This window comes from Myotis lucifugus, unplaced genomic scaffold, assembly GCF_000147115.1.
Source record: "Myotis lucifugus unplaced genomic scaffold, Myoluc2.0 scaffold_180, whole genome shotgun sequence".
NCBI lineage: Eukaryota > Metazoa > Chordata > Mammalia > Chiroptera > Vespertilionidae > Myotis > Myotis lucifugus.
Window position 1 is genome coordinate 1,490,900 of NW_005871228.1, and position 25,276 is coordinate 1,516,175.

The 25,276-nt window shown below is 47.8% G+C and overlaps 1 protein-coding gene across 1 annotated transcript in view; it reads left to right on the forward strand.

The window, feature by feature from the left end:
• The window catches only part of GABBR2 (gamma-aminobutyric acid type B receptor subunit 2), a 324,860-nt gene that overhangs the window by 240,229 nt on the left and 59,355 nt on the right, over positions 1–25,276 (forward strand). Inside the window, exons 8-10 of the mRNA XM_006096509.3 lie at positions 7,805–7,885; positions 11,284–11,434; positions 14,171–14,303. Coding sequence (XP_006096571.2) covers positions 7,805–7,885; positions 11,284–11,434; positions 14,171–14,303 — 365 coding nt within the window. The remainder of the gene's footprint in view (positions 1–7,804; positions 7,886–11,283; positions 11,435–14,170; positions 14,304–25,276) is intronic.

Genomic DNA, 25,276 nt, shown 5'->3' on the forward strand with positions numbered 1-25,276 from the left:
GACCTTGATACTGACCCTGACCTTGACACCACCTCAGCCCTCATAATCTAGGACTTATCTTTCCGGAAGCCCAAGGCCTTGTGTTTCATTGAGCCGTAGACTCTCCATGTTGAAGGGAGCCCTAGCTCTCCTTTATAGTATTAGCTCTGCTTGAATGCCTCCAGTGATGGGGAACTCATCTCCTATTATATGGAAAGTATGTGAGCTTTGAAACAGGCGTGTCTAACTGTTAGTAGCTAGGCACTGTGGCTTAATTTCTCCGAGCCATCATTTCAGCATTTAATTAAAAATAGTAAAATAAAAGGTGATCATTTTCCTTGCCTTAAGAGGGATGGTGAAAATTCAGTGTCGTGAGGCTATGAATGTTCTTGGTTGGTGACGGTTACAGAGAAGGGCCATGGCAGCTGTTGGCTTCTTTCTCCTCTCCTCTTTATAATGACCCCAGATTTACTCCTTTCCAGAGTTTCTTGAGAAAAGTGCAGTCTTGCTTCCTCCGGACATACTTATCATTGGTACATGAAAACTCTTGTTTGTTTGTTGATACTCTCATTTCCCTCATTTATTTTCAAACCCTATTCCTACCTCCCCCAGGGAAAGGCAACCATTCTAAGTGTTTAGTGAGTGTGTTGTGTTTGTATCTGTTCTTGCAAGATGTAGTATATTATTGTGTTTTTTTGTGTGTGTGTATATTTCAAATTTACGTCAATGCAACTGGATTACATATCTTTCCTGTTTCTTTTTCTTTTCCACTCAGCACTTCGTTTTCTAAGATGCCTCCATGTGCCCGTGTGTACATCTAGCACAGGGCTTTCATTGCTCACCCCATGGGGCACACCCACCCTGCACCCATCCACTCTCCCAGTGACAGACACCCAGGTCACCTCAACTCTCTACCTTCACAAATAATGAGGGTCCTTGTACATGTGCCCTATGACCCAACTGGGCATTTTTAGGACAGATGCCCAAGAGGAAAATTGTTGGGTTGGAAGTTGTGTGTGAACACTGAACATGCCGAAAATCTGCCAGATGGCTCTTTCAATGAGTCACCGTGCCCGTCTCCACTCCCGCCGGTGTGAGGATCCCTGTGTCCCTACCTCCCACCAACACTTGGTGTTCCAGACCTTTCATTTTTTCCAGTCTAAAGGTATAAAGTAACATCATATTGTGGTTTTAAATATTATCTCTTTGCTTACTAATGAGTTTGGGCATTTCTTCCTGTGCTTGTTGGACACTTATTAATTGTCTGATCCTTTGACCACTTTTATTCTGAGGTCACTGTATTTTTCTTGTTGATTTGCAAGAGTTCCTTATATAATCTAGATATCAGTCCCTTGTTGGCTTTAGACTTTGCAAATATCTTCTCTCATTTGGTCACGTGCCTATAAACTTTAAGTCCTTCTTGAAAAGAAATTCTCAACTTTGATGTGGTTAAATTCTTTTCTTTCTGTCTTTTTCCCTATGGTTTTGGGCTTTTAAAGTTGCTTAACAATCATTTCCTGGCATCTGCATGCCAGATGATGCTGGGCAAGATAGGTAAGACACAACCCCTGCCCTCAGGGAGCTCACAGTCCATTGGGAGCAGACACAGGACCCCAACTGGGTGTGATAACTGATGGCATTTAGAGGAGGGGCATTTGGCTCCACCTACCAGATTCTAGGAAGGCTGCCTGGGAGAGGTGGCATCTGAGATGAATTCTGAAAGACCAGTTTCTCTAGTGAGAGTTAGCCAAGAAAAAGAGAGAAAAAGTGTTCTAGGTGCAGATAACCTGTTGTATTTGTATGTGTCCTGTGTCCCCTCTGGTACTTAGCTTTTGCCCCTGGGACAGTTTGAGTGAGTCAATGGGTAAATCTGTCCTTGGTGGGGTCATTATACTCCTAGGGCATTTGAACAATGTCCACTTGGCCTATTAAAAATCTGAAAACAAAGGTCAATGAAGTTAACTTATTAAAATTGTAACAGTGGCATGTTGTTTGTGAAGACAGAGAGACAAGTGTGTGAGGGGATCCAGGCCCAGGAACCTGCTTCCATCTACTCTCACCCCAGTGAGGGGAGCAACCCTGTAGGTTCTATCCACAGTGACCAGACTTGGGTGGGGTGGACTTCCCGAGGAATGGCTGGCCATCCTGGAGGAGAGAAGAATCAAGGCCTGCAGTTGCCATATTCCCATCTCTGAAGAACCGCCAAGAGCTGGAGTTGATGTGATGTGCAACCCCGGGCAGAGCCAGGACCTGTGCAGGGAAGCCTCAGGGAACAGCTTTCAGCTTAAAATGAGGAAGACCCTTCAGAGCAGTTGCTGATTCATCAAACAGGAGTTGGAAGCTATAGAGATCTCCCCAAGCAGCCCCCTCACTTTAGCAAGACCCAGGCAGGGGATGGGACCTCCCCAGGGCTCCGTACATAGGTGAGGGCCCAAGCTTGGACCAACTCCAAGAGCTGTCTTAGTCCGAGCCCTTTCTGTCTGAGTTTAGGGTTTCCTTAGGAGGGGCAGGAGTCCTCAAATGGAGTAGTTTTATAGCATCTTCGATTTTCATTGAGCCAAGGTCATCTTGTTTTTAACTTCATGGTTACGCATTGAGCCTGTGTTTGCAACATCAATTACATTTTAAAGGACATATACACCTTCCTCAGTTCAGATCTTGAGCCAGTTGAGGACCAGTGGACATTTGGGGGTGAGGGGAGTCGAGCCCCTGTAGCAGGATGTGGGGACCCAGCTAAAGCAGGAGACTGGTGACCCTCCAGTTGGTTCTGCCACCGGGGTTGGTTGTGGAGCAGGTGGGAGGCAGAATCACTCTGTGATTGAAGCTATTTCCCTGCTGTCTCAGGCATGCTCTCAGGCCCACAGCCAGTGAGTATTTTCAGACTGGACTTTTTGGGGGGAAGTCTAATTTTTACGAATGGGAGCTATCATCCAAATCCAAAATTTGAAATAAAGAATGCACTTTTTAAAAGAGAACACTCCTTTCTTGCCCCACAGCAAGGAACCAGTACTATTCTGTGGGAAAGGGAGCTTTTGTTTCACAGTATTTTTAGCCTCTGAGAACAGAAAGTGTCAGCTTGAAGGGCCCTCAGTGTAATCCAGTGGTTCTCAACTCTGGCTATGCATCAGGATCCACTTAGAGGACTTTTTTTTAAATGTTTTCATTGAATTTAGAGAGAGAGGAAAGGAGAGGGACAGAGAGGTAGAAACATCGATGAGAGAGAAACATGGATCGACTGCCTCCTGGCACCACCCCCACTGGGGCTTGAGCCTGAAACCCAGGCATGTGCCCTGACCAGGAACCACGCAGTGACCTCTTGTTTCATAGGTCAATGCTCAACCACTGAGCAACTCCGGCCAGGCTAGAGGACCTTTAAAAATACTGCCACTCAGGATCCATCCCAAGAAGTTTTCATATAATAGGTCCAAGCTGGGACCAATCATAGGTATTTTCTAGTTCTCCAGGTGACCCTAATCCCTAGGGCTGAGAACCACTGGAATTCCTGCAGTGCAGTTTGCAAATGGAGAAACTGAGGCCCAGAGGAAGGGAATGGTCCAGGGTCACACAGTGAGTCAGTGGCAACCTGCACCGAGTTTGTGGGGCAGACAGTCAGCCAGTAACAGACCCAGTGTCACAGCCCCTCTCCCTCTGCTTGATACCCCAACCTCCCGGCCCCAGTGGACCTTTCTATCTGTCCACAGATCCCCTGTCCTCGGTCTGCAAGGCTCCTCTGTGTCTCAATGAGTGGTCAGCATTGTTTGCACAGTGGAGTTACCAAGCAGCCCAAGACTTAAAAGTTGAAAGTGCCGGGTGCCTATCATAGTCACCACCACCTGGGCCGTGGTGAATGGAAGAACACAGGGGGCACCCTCCTTCCACCTTCAGACCCCTGAGGGGCCCTGGGCAGGGTGTGGGGGACAAGACTCTATGCTGCCCAGGATGTCAGAAGCCAGACTTCAGGTTCTGCTCAGGAACCAATCAGCAGACAGAAATCAGAAGGCCTGGGCACACCTGGGGCATTGCTCCAACACGAGGGGCTGAGCTCACAGCAAACTGGTTCCTGGGAGGGGAGGGGCAGTACGCTGGGACTGCTTCCTGGAAGAGGTGGACAAAGTTTGGACATTTGGTTTTGTAGAGGGAGGGGAAAGCTCCCTTCCAAGCAGAGGGACTGTTGTGGGGAACCAGCGGCAGTAAGTAAACATAGGGAGTGTTTGGGGACCTAGCAAATGGCTCACAGTTACTTTTATCATGACTCAAATAACTATAATTTATTGAACACTCACTATGAGTTAGGTCCCAAGCCAGAAATTGCCTGTATTCTCCTCTCTAATTCTCATGGCCACTCTGAAAGTTCCCCTTTTACATTTATAACCACCTGCTTATAGGGTATGAGCTGGAAGGGAAGTGCTGCCTGCAAATGGGAATGATTTTTACCTCCCTGCTAGGGCTGAGAGAGGCTGCAGTCACCAAACTCCAAGGTCAGCGATTATGAATTTTTTTCTTCATCTTTGTATCTCTAGTTCCACCACAGATGTCCAAGGCCACGTTGGTTGAGGATGAGGAAATAACCTAGTCTTCCACCGCCTACACTGCTGTTTTTGAGGGGTTCTTTATCATGAAATACCTTGGGCTGGGCCTGGCGTGCAGTAGGCACTCAATAAATGTGGGCTGAATGATCAGAAGCCCTGCTCAGTATGGGTGGTGAAAGCGCTCTGAATTCAGAACTGGGGGACCCAAGTCCAGGCATGCACTTAACCTATGTGAGGCCCCTCCCTCAAGTATACACTGGGGTGAGTTATGCCCAACTCATGGTTTGCTGTGAGCTTAAATGCAAGAAGGTGTGAAGTGCCTGTGAGCCTCCAAGCACTGCTCCAGGGAGAGATTATGTGATTTTGGTCTTGGTGGGAGGCTGAGTATTATTTTGGTGCCATGGGGCATAGAGCGGGGCCTAGGAGTCAGAAGGGTGGGCTGTGTGGCTGGGGGCCTGGAGGGCGGCCAGCCATACACTTCCCAGCTCCTAATGATTTATTCCGATCATCCTGCATATTTCATGCGCTGCCTCCCCACGCCAAATAAATAAATCAGGGCCTCCTTTTCTGAGGGGCAGGAGCAGCCTGGGGCTAAGACTTCAAAAGGCCTAAGCAAGGATGCTGGAGCTCCCAGCAGAGTCTGCTAATGTGACATTTAGGAGCTGGGTGACCCAGGTATGCCACAGCCGCCTGCATGCTGTGAAGCCCCCCAAATGGTGAGGAGACCTTTGCGGGAGAAGGAAGTGACTTTTATAGCCCTATTTTCCACCCCATGGTCAAAGGAACGCAGGCAGAAGTGTGGCAGGTCTATGCGATTCCTGTTTCATTTTCTAAATGTGTTCAAGGAACCAGCAGTGCACCTGCGTTTATGCAAAGAAATTCACTTACAGCCAGAGCCACATCAGGCAGTTCCTCTGGGGACATGCGGGGCCTGCAGCTCCAGGGACCCGCCTGCCGGAGGGTGGGCATTCCTCTATGCAGTTAATATACTCAGGAGGCACAGGTGGCTGATGGGTGGTCAGCTTGACATGGAACTGTCACCTCTCAGGGATCCCATGTTCTTAGTACCAGTGGGACTCTGGGCAAAGCCACAGCCTGCCCAAGCCTCGGTTTCCTCATCTACAAAGTGGAACTGAAACCACCTAGTCCCGTGGTCGGCAAACTGTGGCTCGCAAGCCACATGCGGCTCTTTGGCCCCTTGAGTGTGGCTCTTCCTAAGCCTTAGGAGTACCCTAATTAAGTTAATAACAATGTACCTACCTATATAGTTTAAGTTTAAAACATTTGGCTCTCAAAAGAAATTTCAATCGTTGTACTGTTGATATTTGGCTCTGTTGACTAATGAGTTTGCCGACCCCTGACCTAGTCCATTCAATTGTGAGAACTGAAAAGATGGCACATAAAATTCCTAGCATCGATCCAGGCACACTGTGGGGCACCTCAGCCCCTGCCTGCCCACTCCTCAACTCTGTCAAAGTCTGCTCTGCCCTGGGGGCTCCTTTCTCTACTCCCACACTGGTTCCCTTTGGTTCTCTGCCTCTAACCCCACCTTTCTCTGCATCTATTTTATCTGTGGTCACCACAGATATGCCAAATCCCACATACGCCAAATCCACTGACCCCCTGTCAAGGAGCTTGTTGGCCCAGGCTCTCGGTAGCATGTGACATTGCTGGCCAGCTCCATGGTGAAATTGTCATTTTCCTTGGCTCCTACAATGCCCACTCTTTCCTGGCATCCTGCTCCTGGCATCCTGGCCACTTCTTCCCAATCTCCTTGCAGTGTCCTTGCTCAGCCTGCCCCCCAGAGATTGGCGCTATCCAGGATTGTGTCCTTGGTCCCTTCACTTCTCACTCAGCACTGTCCTCGGGGTGTCCTTCCTGCCCACTGCTCCACCTCCCAGCCTGCATGCTGATGACCCCAACTCCTTCTCCCCAGCCCAGACTTCTCCCCCTCCAGAGCAAGGATCTCCCCCTGACAGGTGTCTCAGGCTGAGCACATTCAAACAGGAACATAACATCTTTTCCCCTCCTGGGTTCCCCACTTAGGGAATGGCACCGGAGCCCCCCCGCCCAGTCACTGGCTCACTGCCCTGTTCCCCATCTTCCCCACCAATTAATCTCCCAATTGTCCAGATTTTACCTGGGAAAAAAGAAACCTTTGTCAAATCTAATTACTACTCTCCATTCCTCCTGCCCAGTCGCCCTGGTCTAGTTGTCTTTGTAATTATCCCTGGCAATTGCCCTAAACCAGCAATTTTCAACCTTTTCACCTCATGGCACACATAAACTACTTACTAAAAATCTGCAGCACACCAAAAATATATATTTTTTGCTGATCTGACAAAAAATCAGTAAAATTTTGATTCATTCACCCTGAACAGCTATTGTTGTGTTTGGCTGTTGTAATTTTTTTATTTGACAATCTAAGGGAAAAGAGGTCCGTGTCCCTGACTAAATAGTCAGGCATTGCATGTTTTAAAAATTCTTGCGGCACACCAATTGAATATCACTGACCTAAACCCAACAACAGAATAGAATCTAGGATGAAGGAAAATTCAAATGCACCACTTAGGTCTGAAAATACACCTGGACAAGTGCATATGGAGAACACTGTGCTCAGTATCACACAGCAGAGCAATGCATCCTCCAAAAGATGCTAATTCTACCTCAGAAGATATCAATTGATATATAATGTGCAGAATGAAGGAGGGATGGTCCCCTCTACTTGCTGCTGACCAAATCATGCCTAAAGCGTGTTGGTCAGTCCTTGTGTCTACACTCTCAGACAGACAGACAGACAGTGATATTGTGGAGTGTGGCCTCAGGAGGGGCCTGGGTGAGGTGGGAAATAGAAATGACATTTAGTAAGGTGGGGTCGGGGAAGAGTGTCGTGGGGTGTTCTGTCTTTGTCTTCAAGCTCTAAGACCTGCCTGGGCAGAGGGAGTAGGGGTAGTCTATGTGGTCCCAGAGGGCAGAGTCAGATGACAGGGAAAAGTTACAGAGAGAACATTCAGCTCAATGACCAGGAAGGACTTGGTAACAGGCAGAGAATCCAGTTAAAGGGGAGTGAGTCCCCCTTCTACACATGTACAGCGAAGGACAGTTGACGAGAGAGTGTGAGAGGGTGTTTGTTCTAGCCCAGATCAGGTTGGAAGTTCTGTGATTCTACCTGGGGAAAGGAAAAGCCTGCAAGAATATAGCCAGGGGCTGTGGGGAGAGCAAGAGCTAGGAGAGGAGCACTCAGACCCAAACACAGGACTCGGATCTAACCAGCCACTCTCTATTGCTCCCCACAGACCGCAGGGAGGTGAAGGTGGGAGAATACAACGCTGTGGCTGACACACTGGAGATCATCAACGACACCATTAGGTTCCAAGGTAAGGCAGGTGGGCTTCTTGGAGGAGGGGGTCTGCTCAGTCCCAAGCCTGGATGTTATCTGAGGGTTGGGGATAAACTCAGAGTCTTTGGCCTTGTGGGGAAGAGGGAACATCCTCTCCTGTCAACACACGCACTCACTCACAGAGCACAAGTTCCCATCACTCACATGGGAGCTGTATTCCAGCTCCTGGGATGGGTCACTGGAATTTGTATGAATGCTGGCTTTCACCGAAGCATCTGTTTAAACCAGAGGATGGCCAGGAATAATTCTTTTTAAATGTGGCCCACCTAAATCTAGCTCTGTCTTTTCCTCTGGGAAAGGACTTGGTTTGGTTGATAATAGGATCTCTCCACATGCTGCTCTTCCTGGAAGACCATTCCCTCTTTTCTCCTGCTATAGAACTTCTCCTCAGCTTCCAGAACCAGATCAAATAACACCTCTTCTGTGCAGCCTTCCCTGATTGCCCCCAACCAGGCTAATGGCTCCCTTCTTTTGGCTTTCACAGTTTTTTTCTCTGCCTTTACCATGGCCACTGTCACTTTGTATTAAAATATCTAGATTGTTGGACCATGAGCTCCCTGACTGGTTCCTATTTGGCTTTAAATTCCTGGCACCAGCCATAATCTGGCACATGTTGAAGAGTCAATGATATTTTATGAATACATGATTGACCAAGTGAGTGGATGAGGGAATAAATGAGTGAACAGGTGAACATGTGAGTCACTGAACTAGTGGGTGGATGAATGAATGAGTGGATGGAGGGCTGGATGGATGGATGGGTGGATGGGCGGATGGGCGGGCTTAACCAGTCTTAACCCCTTCAAGTCCATTTTACCCTTAACAGCCAAAGTGCTTTTGCCATCATGCCATCATGCCATGCTTAAGATGCCCCACTTCTGCTCAGAGCATTTCATGGTGTCCGTTGCGCACAACAAGGGATCTTACTCCATGGTGTTGCCCCCAAGACACCCATGAAAGGACACCTCCTCACTTCTCTGCCTTCTCTGTCAGATCTCCCCAACCAAACTGCTTACAGTTCCTCAAACATGCCATATGTCACCATGTCTTTGCCTCTGCCGGGTTCTCTGCCCAAAATGCCCTTTCTTCCTGGTCTTCCTGGTGAAAGCTAACTACTCATCTTCCTTTCTGGAGCCTTTCCTGACTCCATCAGGCAGAACTGCACTCTGCTTCCTGCTTTCTGCTCAGGCCATTGGAGGCAGTTTACATAGTGTGAGAGCACCGTCTTCAGAGTTAGGCAGATATGGGGTCAAATTCTGCCAGATTTGCCATTTACTAGCTATAAAAGCTACTTAACACCTAGAAACCTGTTGCCGACCCCCACTCCACCCACCAAAATGGGAATAATCTTTTCTACTCATGGGATTGTTGGGTGGATCATATAAAAAAATCTCTATAAAGTGCTTAGCCCATGGTAAGCATTCGGTAAATATTACTGCTTATGGTTGCCTTTTTCTCCTTACATACCTAATGTGTAAGTTCCTTGAGGACAGGGACTTCATCTTGTTTATCTTTGAATCGCTGGTACCCAGCACTGGGCCTGATAGATGGAAGGTGATTATTAATGATGTTGACCATCATTAATGATGATGAGTGAAGGAATAGTGATGGATGAAGAAATAATGAAAAATGGATGAATAATGAATGGATGGACCAGATGAGTAGCAAGAAAGAAAATTCAGGGCTGCTGCTGTTAGTAACACTTCTGACAAGTTGTTACCATTTGGCTTCCCTAATGTCTCAGTTAAGATGCACAGGTGGGAGGTGCCATTTCGGGGAAGGGAGGGTAGAGTAAGGAGGAGGAGCTGTTGTCATTTTCTGAAGTTGTTTCTACACAAACAGCTTGTGGTCATAGTCATCATGTAACCCTTTCTCGGTGCCCAGAGAGTGGCTTGTTTCCAGCCAAGAACTCATGGGCACCCCTAAGATGGTTCTTGTATTAGGGAGCCAGAAGTCACCTGAGCCAGCCTAATGCAGCCCAGGGTACAGGTGGGGGGAGAGGGGAGGTAAATAGGGAGGGGGAGGAAGTTTCCAGATGTTGAGTTTTCACTGGAAGCAACAAATGTTGTTACCTCTGTCACCTGTGTCTGCCTTTGCCCTGACTTTTAGTCCTTGGAGCCACTCCTCATAAAAATCTGTTTACTTGGAATTGCTTAACACTTTACATTAACCATACCAGCAGGTTCCTAGCTGCTTTCCAACCTGGCAGCTTCCCTAGGCTGTTTACATGTTCAAAGACCTCTTATCCACTGAATGTTTCCAAACACATTTCAACTTGCTATCAGAGTTTTTGAAACACAGATGTTCAGGGGAGCCCTCAACCCTTGAAGCAATATCTGCCCATCCTGTTTGTCTCCTGGGAAGGGAGGCATAATGTAGGCTGGCACCCATGGCACCGCCATGAGGTGGGGGGACTCATTGTGACCCCTGGTGGGTCCCCCAGGTTCGGCCACTCCCAGGCACCTGGCTGATTCCACACATTTCTCTGGAGGGAAAAGCCCCAACATTTCACAGTCCTACAGCAGAAACCTGACCTGAAACAGCAGCTGAGAAAGAGGATTGGCAAAAAGTGGGGTGGGGTGGGGTATCCCTGCATTTGTCCTCTCCAGCCTCCCTGTACCTGGTAGAACTAAAACGGGACAATTGTGCCACCTTCTATAAAGATGAGTCTGCTCAGCCTCCCTTGGGGCTCCCCCAGGTTCCTGTGCCCTTGAAGAATGAGCAAGGACAGTTCGCAGTCACACAGAGATATGGAGTCCCACAGTTTCTGTCCAGTCCTGGCACAACAGGGAGGGGAAGGCATGCAGGCAGCTTCTGCCTCCCACAGTTAGCAAGTCCTATGAAAATGGAAAATCAGAAAGAGCTTTTATAACATAATGACCTTGAAGCAGAAAATCCACAGCCAGAGCACATATGCATCTCTGTGGAATTGACAGGCAAGGTGTCCACCCTGTTGAGGGATGGTCATTATCATGTGTTGGCACATAGCCCTTGAAAGCCAAAGCCTAGTTCCTCACTCCCAGGGACACCCAATGGTACCCACAGCACCCAGCCCTGCACCTTCCGAGCCACTGTTACCTTTGGGGATAAATGGCAATAGTTTTTCAACAGGGTAATTAGACCAAATCAAATTCCAGTCTTCTAATGGCTATTAAATGCATCACAAATTCCTTATTGATTCTGTTTAGAGAAAGAAATAAGTCCTGGCTAAGGCTCCCTGCTAGGCAGGCTGGCCAGCCACCAGAGCCCGCTCACCCAGTAGATGTGTCCTGCACAGAGTTTGTGCACCGGTGGCAAATGTCAGGAACATCCAGGCAGAGATGCCCTCGGGCACTGACTGCACTGGACTCAGTTGATGTCTTTTCCTTGGCCTTCTAGGATCCGAACCCCCAAAAGACAAGACCATCATCCTAGAGCAGCTCCGGAAGATCTCCCTACCTCTCTACAGCATCCTCTCTGCCCTCACCATCCTGGGGATGATCATGGCCAGCGCTTTTCTCTTTTTCAACATCAAGAACCGGAACCAGAAGTAAGTCGCTCACACTTTCCTCTTGGATTGTACTTTCTGGATCAACAAACCTCATTGGCAAAGTATGCGAGCATTGCATGACGGATTCTCCAGGGATACAGAAGATTGTAGGGCAATTTCCTAAAGTGTGCTTCTCATTCGCTGCGATGTTATTCAATGTTTCGTGACCATGTGTGTACACTCACACACATGCACACACACACACATACACACACTTAAATACACACATACATGGGGCTACTCGTTACACAGGAGCCTCGGTCAGATAAGTTTGGGGAAGGCGGGCTTAAATAAAATTGAAGGATCTAGGTCCATAGGCCTTCTCAGAGCTTTGTCTGTGCTCATGCAGTTTGTGCTGGCCCAGGAGGAGAAATCTAGAAGACAGCATTCCCCAGTGTCTTTGCCCCACCCCCAGCGTCTTGGGGAAGCACTGCCTAGGGGGTTCACTAAGTACAAGGCCTGGCACTTCATTGGTTGCAGCACACTGCAGTCCAGAAAGCCCCTCCCCAGATGACAGATGTGAGCACAGAAGCTCAGCGGCAAGGGCCACTGTCCAAGGCCACACTGCTGCACGTGGCAGAATCCATCCCCTTGATTTCTGTTCTCTCACACATGCCCTTCACTCTCCAGGGGAGAGCAGCTCGCTTTCTGAGTTATTCTGGTCAGCGGTGGGTAGAACAGGTCACCATCCCAGGTGGTAGTGTTTACCAAGCACAGGCAGCTTCTTTGGTTTCCAGCTCCCGGCCTTGTGGTGGGAGAGGGTGAGCAAGGACTCAGAGCAGGACCTTCTCTGTCACAGGCCCAGTGCCCACCCATGGTCAGCACAGCTCTGCTATTGTGCCCAGAAGCCACGATGCATGACCTCCAGGGCTGCCAGGAACAAGCCCAATTCCAGGAGAACAGTTGTTTTTCTTTTCTTTGTTTGTAAAGGAGGAACCTCCAGGCTCTCGATTTTTTGTTGCTGTTGGTTTAGGAGGTTGTTGTTTTTTTACTGCTGAGGCCAAACCTATTTCCTGAAGAACAAAAAGGAATTTTATTCGCCTGTTGTTTTATTTTCTTTATCACCAATAACACATTCACTGCCACACAAAAAAATTGAAGCAACTTTTGTCCACTGCATACAAATCTTAAATGATGAACATTTGGCACAAGGCCTGGGCACAAAAGTCTTAATTAACATTAGATTCCCTTTCCACAAGCTTCAAGAATTCCCATCACAGTGGTGAGTGGCCCCTAAAATAAGACTAAACTCTTTTAATTCCTAAACCACCCCATCTTAGCCTCCTGGGGAAGATTATCATTATTCTTTCCAATAGGCTGACATCCATGTGATTTTTTTTTTTACTGGCTTTGCAGATTTAAAAATCTACAAAGATGTATGGGGGGAAATGTCACTAAAGTTCCAGATACCCCTCACTTTTGTCTTCCTAAATGCTACCTACAAAATTAAGGTCCCCTCCTCCAAGAAGCCTACCCAACTCCTGGCCTCTCCCCTCCCCAGCTTCCTGTGATAATAAGAATGAAGGTTCCTTAGCAGTTCCTGGTTTATAAGGGCCTCCAAGAACCCAGTCTCATCTCAGCTTCACGTGTGCCCTTGGCAGTATGATCTGTGCTTTTATAGGTGAGGAAATTCAGCCAGCTAATTGCTTTGCCAACCTCTGTGCACCTCTGTGGGTAGCAGGGACCAAGCGCTGGACCCATTGCTCCCAACTCGAAAGACCATGTAAATGGTCCACAATTTACAGCAGGGTTTTTCTCTCTCTTCCACTTTGATACTACATTACACTTTTTAAATGTGGAAGGATTAATAGAAATACACATTCTGAAGGAAACTGTTCAGAGAAAAATTGATCATAATTACAATCTGCAAAAGAACACCTGGGTCATGGGGCACCTGAAAACCCAAAATGTTCTGAGTGGATTGTGCTAGGGGAGCCAGGCACCTCTGAGGGTGAACTCCAGCCGGCTGATGGTTTAACCAAGTCGTGGCTTGCTGGGCAGCTGGGAGTCACAGCAGAATTCCTGAAGGAAGTGAGAGAGAAGAATGTAGAGTTTGGGAGTATAAAAACTGCCCCCAACAGCAGCCTGAGGTAGACAGTGGTAGAGGGTGGAGATAAGGATGCCATTGTCCACCTCCACTGCCTGGTGGGTGGGGGAGGTGTTCCTACCCAATGTGTGGCCCTCTTTGTGCAAGGGATAGTGTGAGCTTCAGGCAGCCAAAGTAGATGCTCATTCACTACAGTGGCCACAATTCCTGAGCAGACCTGAGTTCTCACCTGTAGACCTCCTAGACCTAGTCCACTCAGCACAGGGGAGTGTGGTGGGGCCATCTTCCCTCTCACTGTGGATAGTTGCTGAACCTGAATGTAAAATTCTATAGATTTTGCATGTCTTCCCAGCCCCAGACACAAAAAGCTGTTGACTTAATGTTTTTGTGTAAATTAAAAATTAGTGGTTGAAGAAGCTGATGCTACAAGCTGTCCCTAGAGAAGTGGTGGGTGAACTTGACCAAGGAGGCAGGAAAATCAACAACTGGGAGTTGATAGCTGTCTGGGGTCCTTTAGTGAGGGGGAAACAGCCCCTAATACACAGGTCAGATAAGATAGTGGAGGAGGTCAGGACTTAAATTTTTCTCTCCCCTTCTAACCTTCACAACAGTATACACAGTCGAAATATTTGTGGAAGGAATAACTACACTACCCGTTCTGTAACTGTAGTATCTCCTTCTCTTGTCAGGCTGATAAAGATGTCGAGTCCATACATGAACAACCTCATCATCCTGGGAGGAATGCTCGCCTATGCATCCATCTTTCTCTTTGGCCTTGATGGATCCTTTGTCTCTGAAAAGACCTTCGAAACACTTTGCACTGTAAGTTTTTCTGCTTGTTCCAGTGGAACATGATCTAAGGTTTTCTTGGTGATCTCAACCATCAAAAACACACATGCAAACCCAGAGACTCGTGAAAATACATGAACAGGCATAAGACAGTCCACTCAGCTGTTCACACAATTTAACAAGGAAGTAGGTTGTTGCTTTCTGACCAGGATGGACTTAAATATTTGCCTGTAAAATTAAGATTATGGATTTGACAGGCCACTGAGGAATGACCCACTGAGGAATGACTGGATAACCTAGAAAAGTGAGGGAGAAAAACATCTGCACCTGGGCTCAGGGTCAGGGCCATTAAGGAGGAACAAACACACCCATTTACCCCAATAACCATCACAGAATATAAGGAGAGAAGTCTGTATGCATAGAATATAAGGAGAGAAGTCTGTATGCATAAGTTTGAGTCCTATAGCAAAGAGCATAATTGTTATTCTCTACGTAAATAGTGTTTCTCAACCATTGTTTCCTATTGCCCCCCCCCTCTAAGGACCCTGAAAATTTAATACCAAAGACATATATGTACCATATATATATATATATATATCTTTAGTTTCTATGTAAGAGAGTAATATTTAGTTTCTATGTAAGAGAGTAATATTTGCCCTGCCAGAGTCGGGGAAGCTCAGTTGGTTGAGTTTCGTTCTCAGTCAGGGCACATACCTGAGTTGTGGGTTTGACCCCCAGTCAGGGAGCATATGGAAGTCAGGGAGCATATGGAAGGCAACCAATAGATATTTCTCTCACACATTGATATGTCTCTCTCTCTCTCTCTCTCTCTCTCTCTCCCTTTCTCCTCCCCTCCCTCACACCCTTTATCTCTCTAAGCATGTCCTCGGGTGAGGATATAAAAAAAAAAGAGTAATATGTTTTCGTATTCAAGACCCACTGTTGCCCCCCTTGGGAACTATACCACCCCAATGAAAATGCATATATTTAATGGAGCCCAAACAATGTAACTTATTTACTATATTTTAGAAATAATATTTTGAAAATTAATTAACATGTTTTGAATTGTTGTTGCCCAGTTGTTGGTGTTATTATTATTTTAAGAGTAATTCATTAGCAGTTGGTAATTGTGTAGCACTAACTCTCGGTGGAAAGTATCATCAACTTACTTTTTAAGATGAGGATGACCAGTTGAGATTTATTTCTGGACTTTGACCACTGTGATCTCTCAAAAACTGGGTTAGCCATTTGGGTCTCTCTCTGTTGTCCCAATTGCATCTAATTCTCTGCCTGGAAGATCAGAGCTAGAAGGGATGGTCAAAGGATTGGTGATGACGAAATAAATCCAAAAGCAGCTCTTTTGTTGGGAGCAATGTAGGCCCCATTTTGGGAAGCAGGCTCTTAGCTTATACCTGCTGCTCTAAAATCTCAGTATCGCCCACTACTGACAGCGATGGGTTGAAAGTTGGCAGGGAGGGCAAAACAAGCAGAGAGCCCCTCATACTTGCTGCAGGTCATCACCACTGCCTTGGACTTTCTGGGCTGCATCGGATCCCTGTGCTCTGAGACAGCAGGTGGAAAAGAAGGAAGCCCCTTGGATCTTACGTTGTACAGGATGATGCTCCCCTGATTTCTGCAGATTTTTAGACTGGACTGACTCTTACACGATGTCAAGAAATTGTTAATGTTGCCAGGAACGTCAGTATGAATTGTTTAGCAATTGAGAACCTTTCCTACACGCTTACCTTGTTTGAAAGATTCCATTTGAGAAGTGGGTGATCATGTCCCTGATAGCCCAGATGGGTGGTGAGTTAGTCAGGTACTCAGGCATCCACCCTCTCTGGGTGGACCTGGAGGGCAGTCAAACCCCAAGTCCTGCAGGGCTCACTCAGTTCAAGCTTCCTATTCTGAGTTTGTTATTCCAAGCCCAGCACGCCCCCTCTGCTTTATTCCGCCTTTCTGGGGGTAAAGAAGATGAATTCAGGAGTCACAAGTCCCCCATCTGCCTGGCATCAGGGCACCTGAAGTTAGTTTCTGAAGAAGCTGAGCTGCTCAGAAGTCCATGTGATTTTTCCCTCAAGAGTATGACCCTGTGGCCAAGGATGGTGACGTCAGTACGTGGGAGTCTTGCTCGTTTTGGGGAAGGTGTGAAGCCCATGAAGTCTCCTACATTTCTGCATCAGTGTGATTTTTGTGCCCTGGGGCGCCTTGCAATTTCCTGGGTGCCATGTGTGTCTATGGGCAGCTTTCCTGGGCACTGGTGAGGCTTGAGCAAGGCGCTGCTCCTGAGGCACCCTAAAGAAGCTAAGTGAGGAGAACAAGGCTTTCCTCTTCCCTCTGTGCTCGGGGACACCCTCCCCAAGCTTGAGGAGACCATAATGGAAGTACTACCAGGGGCAGATAAATGACTTCTAATTTACACAGTGCTCTGACCCCTCTATGACCCACCTCAGTCTCCCAGCCGAGAATAAGGGCATCAGAGCTCTACCCTGTGTCTAGCTCCCCACCACTTTCTCCGTGCCTCCTGGGAACACATTCACTGGCCTGGGCGTGTTTCCTGCAGAGAGACTTGAACCCAACCCTCTGAGAGTCTCTCCCACCTAGAAAGGAGCTCCTGACATCCCCCCCTGCTCACAGCACAGGTGCTTCCCGGGGTGTGACCCAAATCCCTCAAACACTGGGTGACGCAGGCTAGGGAGCAAAAAAGGGACATCCCCCACACCGGGTTTTTTCTTTTAATGAAGCCTGACATTCTATTCTGGGAGTCGCTCTCATTTGTGCGAGGGAAGGTTGTCCTGGGAAGCCTGGCAAAGCGGTATGAATAAACCATAAAGTGCTTCACAAATCAGCATTAGCTCCGCACACGAGGGCTCTGGGAGGACGCAGGGCCCGGTTCTCACCACCCCGGAGGATTCATTTATCTGCAGTCAGGGCTGTTTCGGTGGCTCTGCAGAGGGGAGCCACATTCATGACTGTGGGGAAAAGACATCGATTAACAACTCTGGATTGAATTGGGTCAGCACAGATGTGTGCATGGGTCCTTTCTTTAATAATTCCAAAATTGCTCAGGAAGGGGAACGGAAAGCTCTTGAGTCTGGAGCCCAAACATCAGGACCCAACAGGTGCAATTTGGGTTGTGCTCCACATGCTATTCCAGGGGTTGGCTCCCTTATTTCACTTGCTCTCTTGGTCTCTGTTCTCTCCGGGCCTAAGTGGCTGCTCCAGTGAACTCCCACCAAGGGGGAGAAGGAGAGAGAAGCAGTGAACACAGATTTCAAACAGCAGCCCAGGTTTCACTCCCACCTCCTACACTTATTAGCTCCAACCGTGGCAAGTGACATAGCATCTCTGTGCCTCGGTGTTGTCGTCTGTAAAGTGAGTGTAACAAGCACAGGATCGGTGTGTGGGCTAAATTAGCTGATTTAGACAAGCTGCCTAGAACATGGGATGACTGTGGAAGCGGGGATGGGGAGGGGGAAGGGGTAGGCATCTTTCTCCCCATCACAGTACAATTTCCTGGAGCCCCACTCTGCTCTGTGGGAAATCTTGTAGGACAAAGGACAAGGTGGACCATGGCGCCAGCTTCAGATGTGGAGCAGTGTAAGTCACAGTTCAGTTCCTTCTGCTGCCATATGAATGTCACTCTTTTTCTTTTTTTAGAGTTCAGCATAGAAACTAAACACAAAGATAAACCATGAACATCACCTCAGGAAGAAACCTATGACAGTCACAAGTCGATGCCTCTCTAGGGGCTGTGCTTCTGCTCGGAAGGGCCATTATAACTTGGACAGGGGGTGGCTTATGTGTGAGCGAGCGCGCGCACACACACACACACACACACACACACACACACAGCTACTGCTGGGGAAGCAGTTTCACTTAGTTCCCATCCCCCACTCCTTCTGACCCTTTCCGGAATCTTCCCAGCCTGGTTTCAGCAAGTCTTGCAAATAGCTCCAGCTACACTGTGCTGTCTCCCTGGACACTGTGTGGGTAGTGGAATCACCATAGCAACATGGCCCCTGTGGGCACGGAGCTGCCTATGAGGACAGTGTTGGGTGTGAGCCAGAGCCCAGGTGCCAGGGGCAGGGGGTGGGGAAGGCCCCATCACAGCTTACACACTGACCTGGCTCAGGAATCCCAGCCCCTGGCAGCCCAGAGAAGGAGTATGGTGGGTAGGGAAGAGGAAAGGCACCCGTCCTCCTTGTAGAGTCTTAGGCAGAAACCCCAGCAGGAGTGTGGAGGGTGAGGGGGGACTCTGCAGTGAGGATGAGAAGACTCAGGTGGGCTTGGATTCCAGCGAGCACAGGTCTCAACAGCCTTGGGCACTCCCAGAACGTTCCTGGTGATGGTGCCATGTGAATGCCCCGAACCCCTGCCCTCATGAAATTCAGCACTCTCAGCTGTGCTTTACCAAGGCCAGCTTGCCGCCAGATGCAGCCTTTCCTTCAAATCCCCACAACTGCCTGACAGGGCCAGGTTCACTGTCCCCACTTTATAAGAGAGAAAACCAGAACTCTGTTTTCCATGGCCAAATGGCAGAATTGGAACTTGGAACTGGCTTTGTGGGACTATAAAGACATCTGAAACATTTCATTCATCTTTTTTTAAGAGATATTTTGATTTTTTAAAAGCTGGTTTATACGAGGAGAAACAAATCAGCTGAATTCTTAGGGTTGTGGTCAACATATATCACAACCAAAATTTTTGTTCATTCAGATTTTTTTAAATTGAGATGTAATTTATATACCACAAAAATTCACCCTTTTATGGTATACAGTCCAGGAGTTTTAGTGTGTTTTTGATGCATCCCCAAAGTATATCAGAGGGACTCGAACATAAGAGAGTTGCAGTCAGACTGCTTGCATTCAAAGCCCAACTGCACTACTTCCCAGCTGTGTGTTGAAGTTACTTAACATCTCTGAACCGTAGTTTATTCCTCTCTATAGTGGGGATAATAATAGGGTTGTGAGGATTAAACGAGATAGTGTATGTAAAGCACTTAGTGTCTGCCACATAATAAGAGTCAGTAAATGTGAGCCATTGTCACATGAATGAATGAGTGAGTGAATGATGGGATTGTGTTCACCTCTGGCCAGTGCTGAGAGAGACACTGATAAGGCAGAGTAAATTTGGGGGGAAGAAGAGGCTGGACAGTGGGGTTGGTGCTGGTCAATTGGGTGTAGATATAGTCATGGTGACTTTGGCTTTATATGGTCTTGCTCTGCTAGAACAGTCACCTGAAATGTTTCCCCAGAAAGGCTTTGCTGTACTCCAAACCCTAGAGGGCATTTTCTGTGCGGGTCTTACTTAAAGGATCCTGGGCAAGACAGGGACACGCACCTGGACTGCCTTGGGACACACACCAAATCTCTCCACCACCCTTGCCCCAGGAAGACAAGGCAGGCCTAGAGACCCCAGGCTGAAGCCAGGTCTTTCAGCTCCAGGGTACATGCTTTCTCCTGGCTTTCTACAAAACAGAGGTCTGGGGCTTGCTTTTGGACAGCCTGGGTCTTCCTTCTTGCCCTCTCACTAGTGATTGCCTGGGGTGAGCAGACAGAATGAAACAGAAGGCCCTTTTCAGGACCTTGGACAGCAGGAAAGCACTGCCCCCAGCATCCTGCCAGCTACCAGGGCTTCATCCCCTGATGCCTGACTTCCTGACCTGGGGCCCACATACCTCTGTGGTAACAGGAGGCCCAGAGCACAGCAGCCCATCATCTGTCAGAACAGACCTACCAGAGAGGCTGTGTGTCCATTTTCCTGCTTATCCCCAAAAGAGCAATGAAAGCCCTTCTCTCTGCCAGGCAGCCCTTCCCAAAATCAATTGAACAAGCAGCTGAGCTGAAATTGTTCCGGGCATAGATTTTTCCTTCCATTTGGAGATATACTCTAATTGGGTTTTTTTTTTTCCTTTTTCATAGTTGAGACTGAGATGGTATTGCCTGCCTTAAGTTTTTTACCCCCACCCCATGGATGTATGTGTTCAAGGCAGTGGGCAGAGTCCAAGTATTTTATAGCTGAGGAGACAAAAGGAAATATGTTAACATCAGAAGACAAAATATGTTTAAGACTTTGAGAGAGAAAACAAAGTAGCTATTTATCTTGTGTTGATGAATCAGGAGAGACTTGTAGCAGAGGCAACATATTAGAAACAGAATCATTAGAGCTCCTTAGAATCCTCTAGTTTATTTGGCATCATGGAGCTACACAAAAGGGAGAGATAAAATAAAACCTCCCTCAGTGCAGGGAATGTCCCTACAGCACCACGATAGGGGGTCCTCCAAGCTCTGCTTAAATATATGAAGTGACAGGGAGCTCAGGACCTCACAGATAATATATTTCATTTGGGTGGAAGGGACCACTGAGGCCATGAACTCAGCCTCTGTTGCAGTTGATTGCTCCAATTCCCTCTGTGGTCTTTCTGCATGTACTTGGTCAGCTCGACTTGCACATTTCTGGTGACAAAGAGTTAATTACCTCTTTAACTGGGTCACCCAGCCTGATCACCTCTCAGTGCTGGCTAAAGGCAGACAAAGCAGGCTCTGCCTCTCAGAAGCACTGTCTCATGGGAGTGGCAGACAGGTCATCATGTAGATGTCATCTCAGTGTGACCAGCACAGCAGAAACATGTGTGAGGGCAGAAGTCACAAGGAGGAGGTAGCCATGACCTCCCTACAAGGTCTGGGAGGGCTTCTCAGAGGAGGTGGCCCATGATTTAGATTTTAAAGGACAAATGAGAATGTGTGAATGAGATAAAAAGAGGAATGGCATTCTGAGTGGAAGAAATAGCTGGTGCCAGGCCTAGCAGCATGAGCCTGGGTGGTGCATGGGGAACATGTATGCAGCATGGAACTGCTTGGGTGTGAAGTGCCATGTGGGGAGTGACAGGAGAGGTATCCGGGTGGTTGGGGCTGCACCCTGCTAAGAATCTGGAGTTTAATCTGAAGGCTTGCTGGGGCTGTGAAGGGTTTAATCCTGGAGAGACCTGCTTATATTTGCATTGGATGGATGAGCAGGAGGTGAGGGCAGAGGTAGGAGGCGCTAGCTGGAGGCACCTGCATGGCCCAGTGAGTGTTGATAAGGAACACGTGAACAAAAATCAGACATTGATTAAGAACCTCTAACCCTCGCAGCCAAGCTATGAAGTCAGAGGCATTATTGTTATCCCCACTTCACAGATGAGGAAATCAAGGCTCCAAGAGGTTACAAGACCTGCCCAGGTTCACATAGATAACAAGTGACAAAGCCATGATTAAACCCATGTCAGTCTGACTCCAGAGCACTGCTGACTAATGTGGATAGCACCATGGGAACAGAGAGAGGGGGTACTCACAAGAGACATGGGAGTAAGACGGCAGAGCCCTGGCAGAAGACAGAGCCTACCCGCTGGTTCACATAAAGAGAGGTGTGGGTGGGGTTAAGGAAGCAAACATGGGTGTGGAGGCCCTGAGAGACCACTCCTAGGCCTGAAGGGTAAAGAGAGGAGTGTCTTCCTGAACCTGGAGAGGACTGGAGCCATGGGAGGAGCCAGCTACAGCCAGAGAAACAGCATGGACACAGTGGCAGCAGGGAGCACATTGCCCTATCTTCTCTCTCCTGGCACCTTCCAGTCTCCTGGTGGGGCCTTTAGATCCAGCCAGAAACCAGAGGGCAAGGAAGCCCAGAAGTTGCTAACTTGGGATCCCACTTCTGAGAGCACAGAGAAGGCAAAGGACAGGACTTGGGTGGGGGAGACAGAAGGAGATGGGCTTGGGGAATGACTAAAAGAAAGAGAGTCAGGGAGGATTCCTGGGATACTTCCAGATCCCTAGCACGGGTGACAGGTGGATAATGGCACTGCTCCCTGAGTTGGGAAGAGATGGAGCTGCTCAGGAGAAGCTGATGGGCTCAGCTTTGGCTGTGAGTGTGTAGGTTTTATGGGACAGCTAAGTGTTACCTAAGTCTCCAGAGACAGGGACATATGCCGGTCTGGAGCTCAGAAGAAAGATAGGAACTGGGAAAGAGGTAAGGGAATTGTCAGTACAAAAGTGGTTGAATCCTGAAAGTGGGGGGTGATAACCCACAGAGAGCCCTTAAATCGGCAGGTCTGAGCCCTAGGGCCCACTCCCATCTTAAAGAGGTGGAGAGAAACGTAATACATCCCTTTTGCAGGAGCCTAACCAGCGCTGACCCTGAGCAGAGCCAGCCTGGGATGGGCGGCTCTGTGGGGGCCCCACGGTCCTGCTTTCAGGGTCTTTCCTCTAGTGTGCTTTCATCACTGTCCGAAGAGCTGTCTCCGAATGGGGCATGAACCCACTGGGATCTTCTTGAGGAAGAATATACTACAGCTTTTATTTACCTTTTTTGTAGAAAAAATGAAAGCAATTAAGCTTTACTAATATTTAATACTTGAACTGACCCTGGGGCCCAGCTCAGTGGGTGTGTCTAATGGTCTTTATGCAGAAACTCTCCGGAGAAGGGAGTGTTGGTCAATCCATCACACCAGAGAGTGATGGGGCATAGTGTTGACAACCCCCAAGACAACCCCCAGCTCAGAAATTCACTAGAAGGATTCAGCGTTAGTGGTACTCAGCAATGATTTATTACATTGAAAGACCATAAAGAAAAATCAGCAAAGGGAAAATGTTCAGGCGATGAAGACCAGGGAAAACCAGGTGCAAGTTTCCAAGAGCCTCTCCCAGTGGATTCACACAGGATGTGCTTAATTCCCCAGCAACAAATTGTGACAACACATGAAATGTTGTCTACCAGGGAAGCTCACTAGACACCCAGTCCCCTCAGGGTTATTATCGGGGGTGGGTGCCCAGCACAGACCAAAATCCCAGACTCCCAGAGAGAAAGCAGGTGTGTAACATAGGCCAGGTTGTTTGCACAAACAGTTCGGGCACAGAGAGTCACTCTGATCATTGAGGGGATGGTGGGAACCCTCCCCAAATCCAGGTTCACAGACAGCAGCTTAAGGGCCAGCCTTGCCAGCAGGCCTGTCTGAGGACCCAGTCTGCTATGCCTGCAACTCTATTCTGCCCAGAAATCCTCAACCATTCTTTGCTCTCAGTCTGTGGCAAGATATTGCAGTTTCCAGATGCCAGCTTCAATTTATATGATTGAGTTTTAGCTAACTTAACTCATTTATATCATTGAGTCTTAATGAATTTAGGCCTCACAAAATAGACAAGTGGCCTGAAAATGATTACTTTAAAAAGAACACACATAAGTCAAGCAAATATAATGCTAAGCACATTGGAGTGACACTTCTACCCGAAACAGATCTTTGTCAGCCACCTGATGAGGTAAAAATGATGCTATTATTTCATCCTTTACCATCCTTTTAAAATTTCCATGTTCTGTGTATGTTCATGTTGAAAACTGTTTTTTCTGCTAGGAGAACATGATCAAGATGTATGAAAGCCATTGGTCTTAACAATGCCAACCCATTTGCTTTGGGAGTGTGTTGAGATCACTCAGGATAGGGTCCTCAGGCTGGTCAGCCACCCGGTGTGTTCTGTCCCTTTGACAGCTGACTCCTGGGCATGGATGAACCTGATTTGGGTTAAGGAGACTCTGTTTGGGGAGGAGGGAGCACGGTGTGGGGGAGAGAGGGCTTGACTGGGCCCAGGCGCTGAGTTCCAGGCTCAGCTCTGGCGGAGCTGTGTGGCGTAGATGACAGAAACATCTTAAACGCTATCTCAGCTTCCTCACTGGCAGAGTGGTTTTCTCACTCAACTGACAGCTCCAAAAGCATCACCCTGGTTTTTGTTGCTGTTTTGTTTGTTTGTTTTTATCATATGTACTTAGCCTCTAATAATAGTCTTTGACTTGTAGTGGTTTATACTTAGGATTTTTCAACTTGCAAAAATGATTCCCATTCAGTAGAGACCTACTCTGAATTTTGACCTTTTTCTGGACTAATGATATGTAGTACATTATTCTCTCACTAGAGGTCCAGTGCACGAATTCGTGCATGGGTTAGGTCCAGCCGACCTGCCCGATTGGGGCTGATCAGGCCGAGCCAGCCCAGAGGAGGGGATGCAGGAGGTGGGCCAGCTGGGGGGAGGAGCCGCAGGAGGTTGGCTGGCCGGCCCTGCCCCCGATCAGGCTGGTTGGCTGGCTATAGTGCAAGTCATAGCGACCGGTCATTCCCGTCATTCCAATCATTCTGGTTGCTTGACTTTTATATATATAGATGATGCTGGGCAGCAGCAGTGAGATAATGGAAGTGATCTGAGCACTTTAAGGTAGGCTAGGCTAAGCTAGAATGGTCGGTTGGTTAGGTGTATTAAATGTATTCTCACTTACAGTGGGTTTATTGGGACATAACCCCATTGCGTAAGAAGAGAACCACCTGTACTTACTCAATGAACATAAGAAGGAATGAACAAATGCGTGAATGAGATGATCTTTAAGATCCTATGAAACTCTAATAGACTAAGCATGTATGATCTAGTCATTGAATGAGCTCAGGTCTAAATTTGCAATAATTGGCTCCTTCCCCTCTTTGTTCTGTTTACTTTCCTGGCATTATAATATGGGTGATACTGTGGCCATCCTATGCCTTCTCTAAAGGACTGATTCATTCTTGCCTGTCTGATTTCTCCTTGTTTTTGAAATTTAAAAAAAAAAAAGGTAAGTGCCCACCTGTACGCTGTCAGCATTCCTACCTCACATGTCCATGTTTCTGAAAAATAACTGTAATGCTGTCATCCTTTCTGGACTTAGAGGGTTTAGCATTGCAGTCTACCTAGCTTGTTCCTATTTTCACAAATAAAGTAGAAAGGGGAAATGCTTTGTCTCTGAAAAGCTGGAGAGCCAAGTATCCAGGAAGGCAGAATGAAGGGACTCCATGAAGGCACCTGGCTGGAACATTTCTGGGAACTTCCTGCACATGCTGACAGCACACTTGGGCTGGGAAAATCTGCTGTGTCCAGTTCCTCTTGGCCACCAATGGGCCTGACCTGTCTGGTCTAGCCTGGGCTATCTCTCTCCCATAACCCATCCACCCTTCC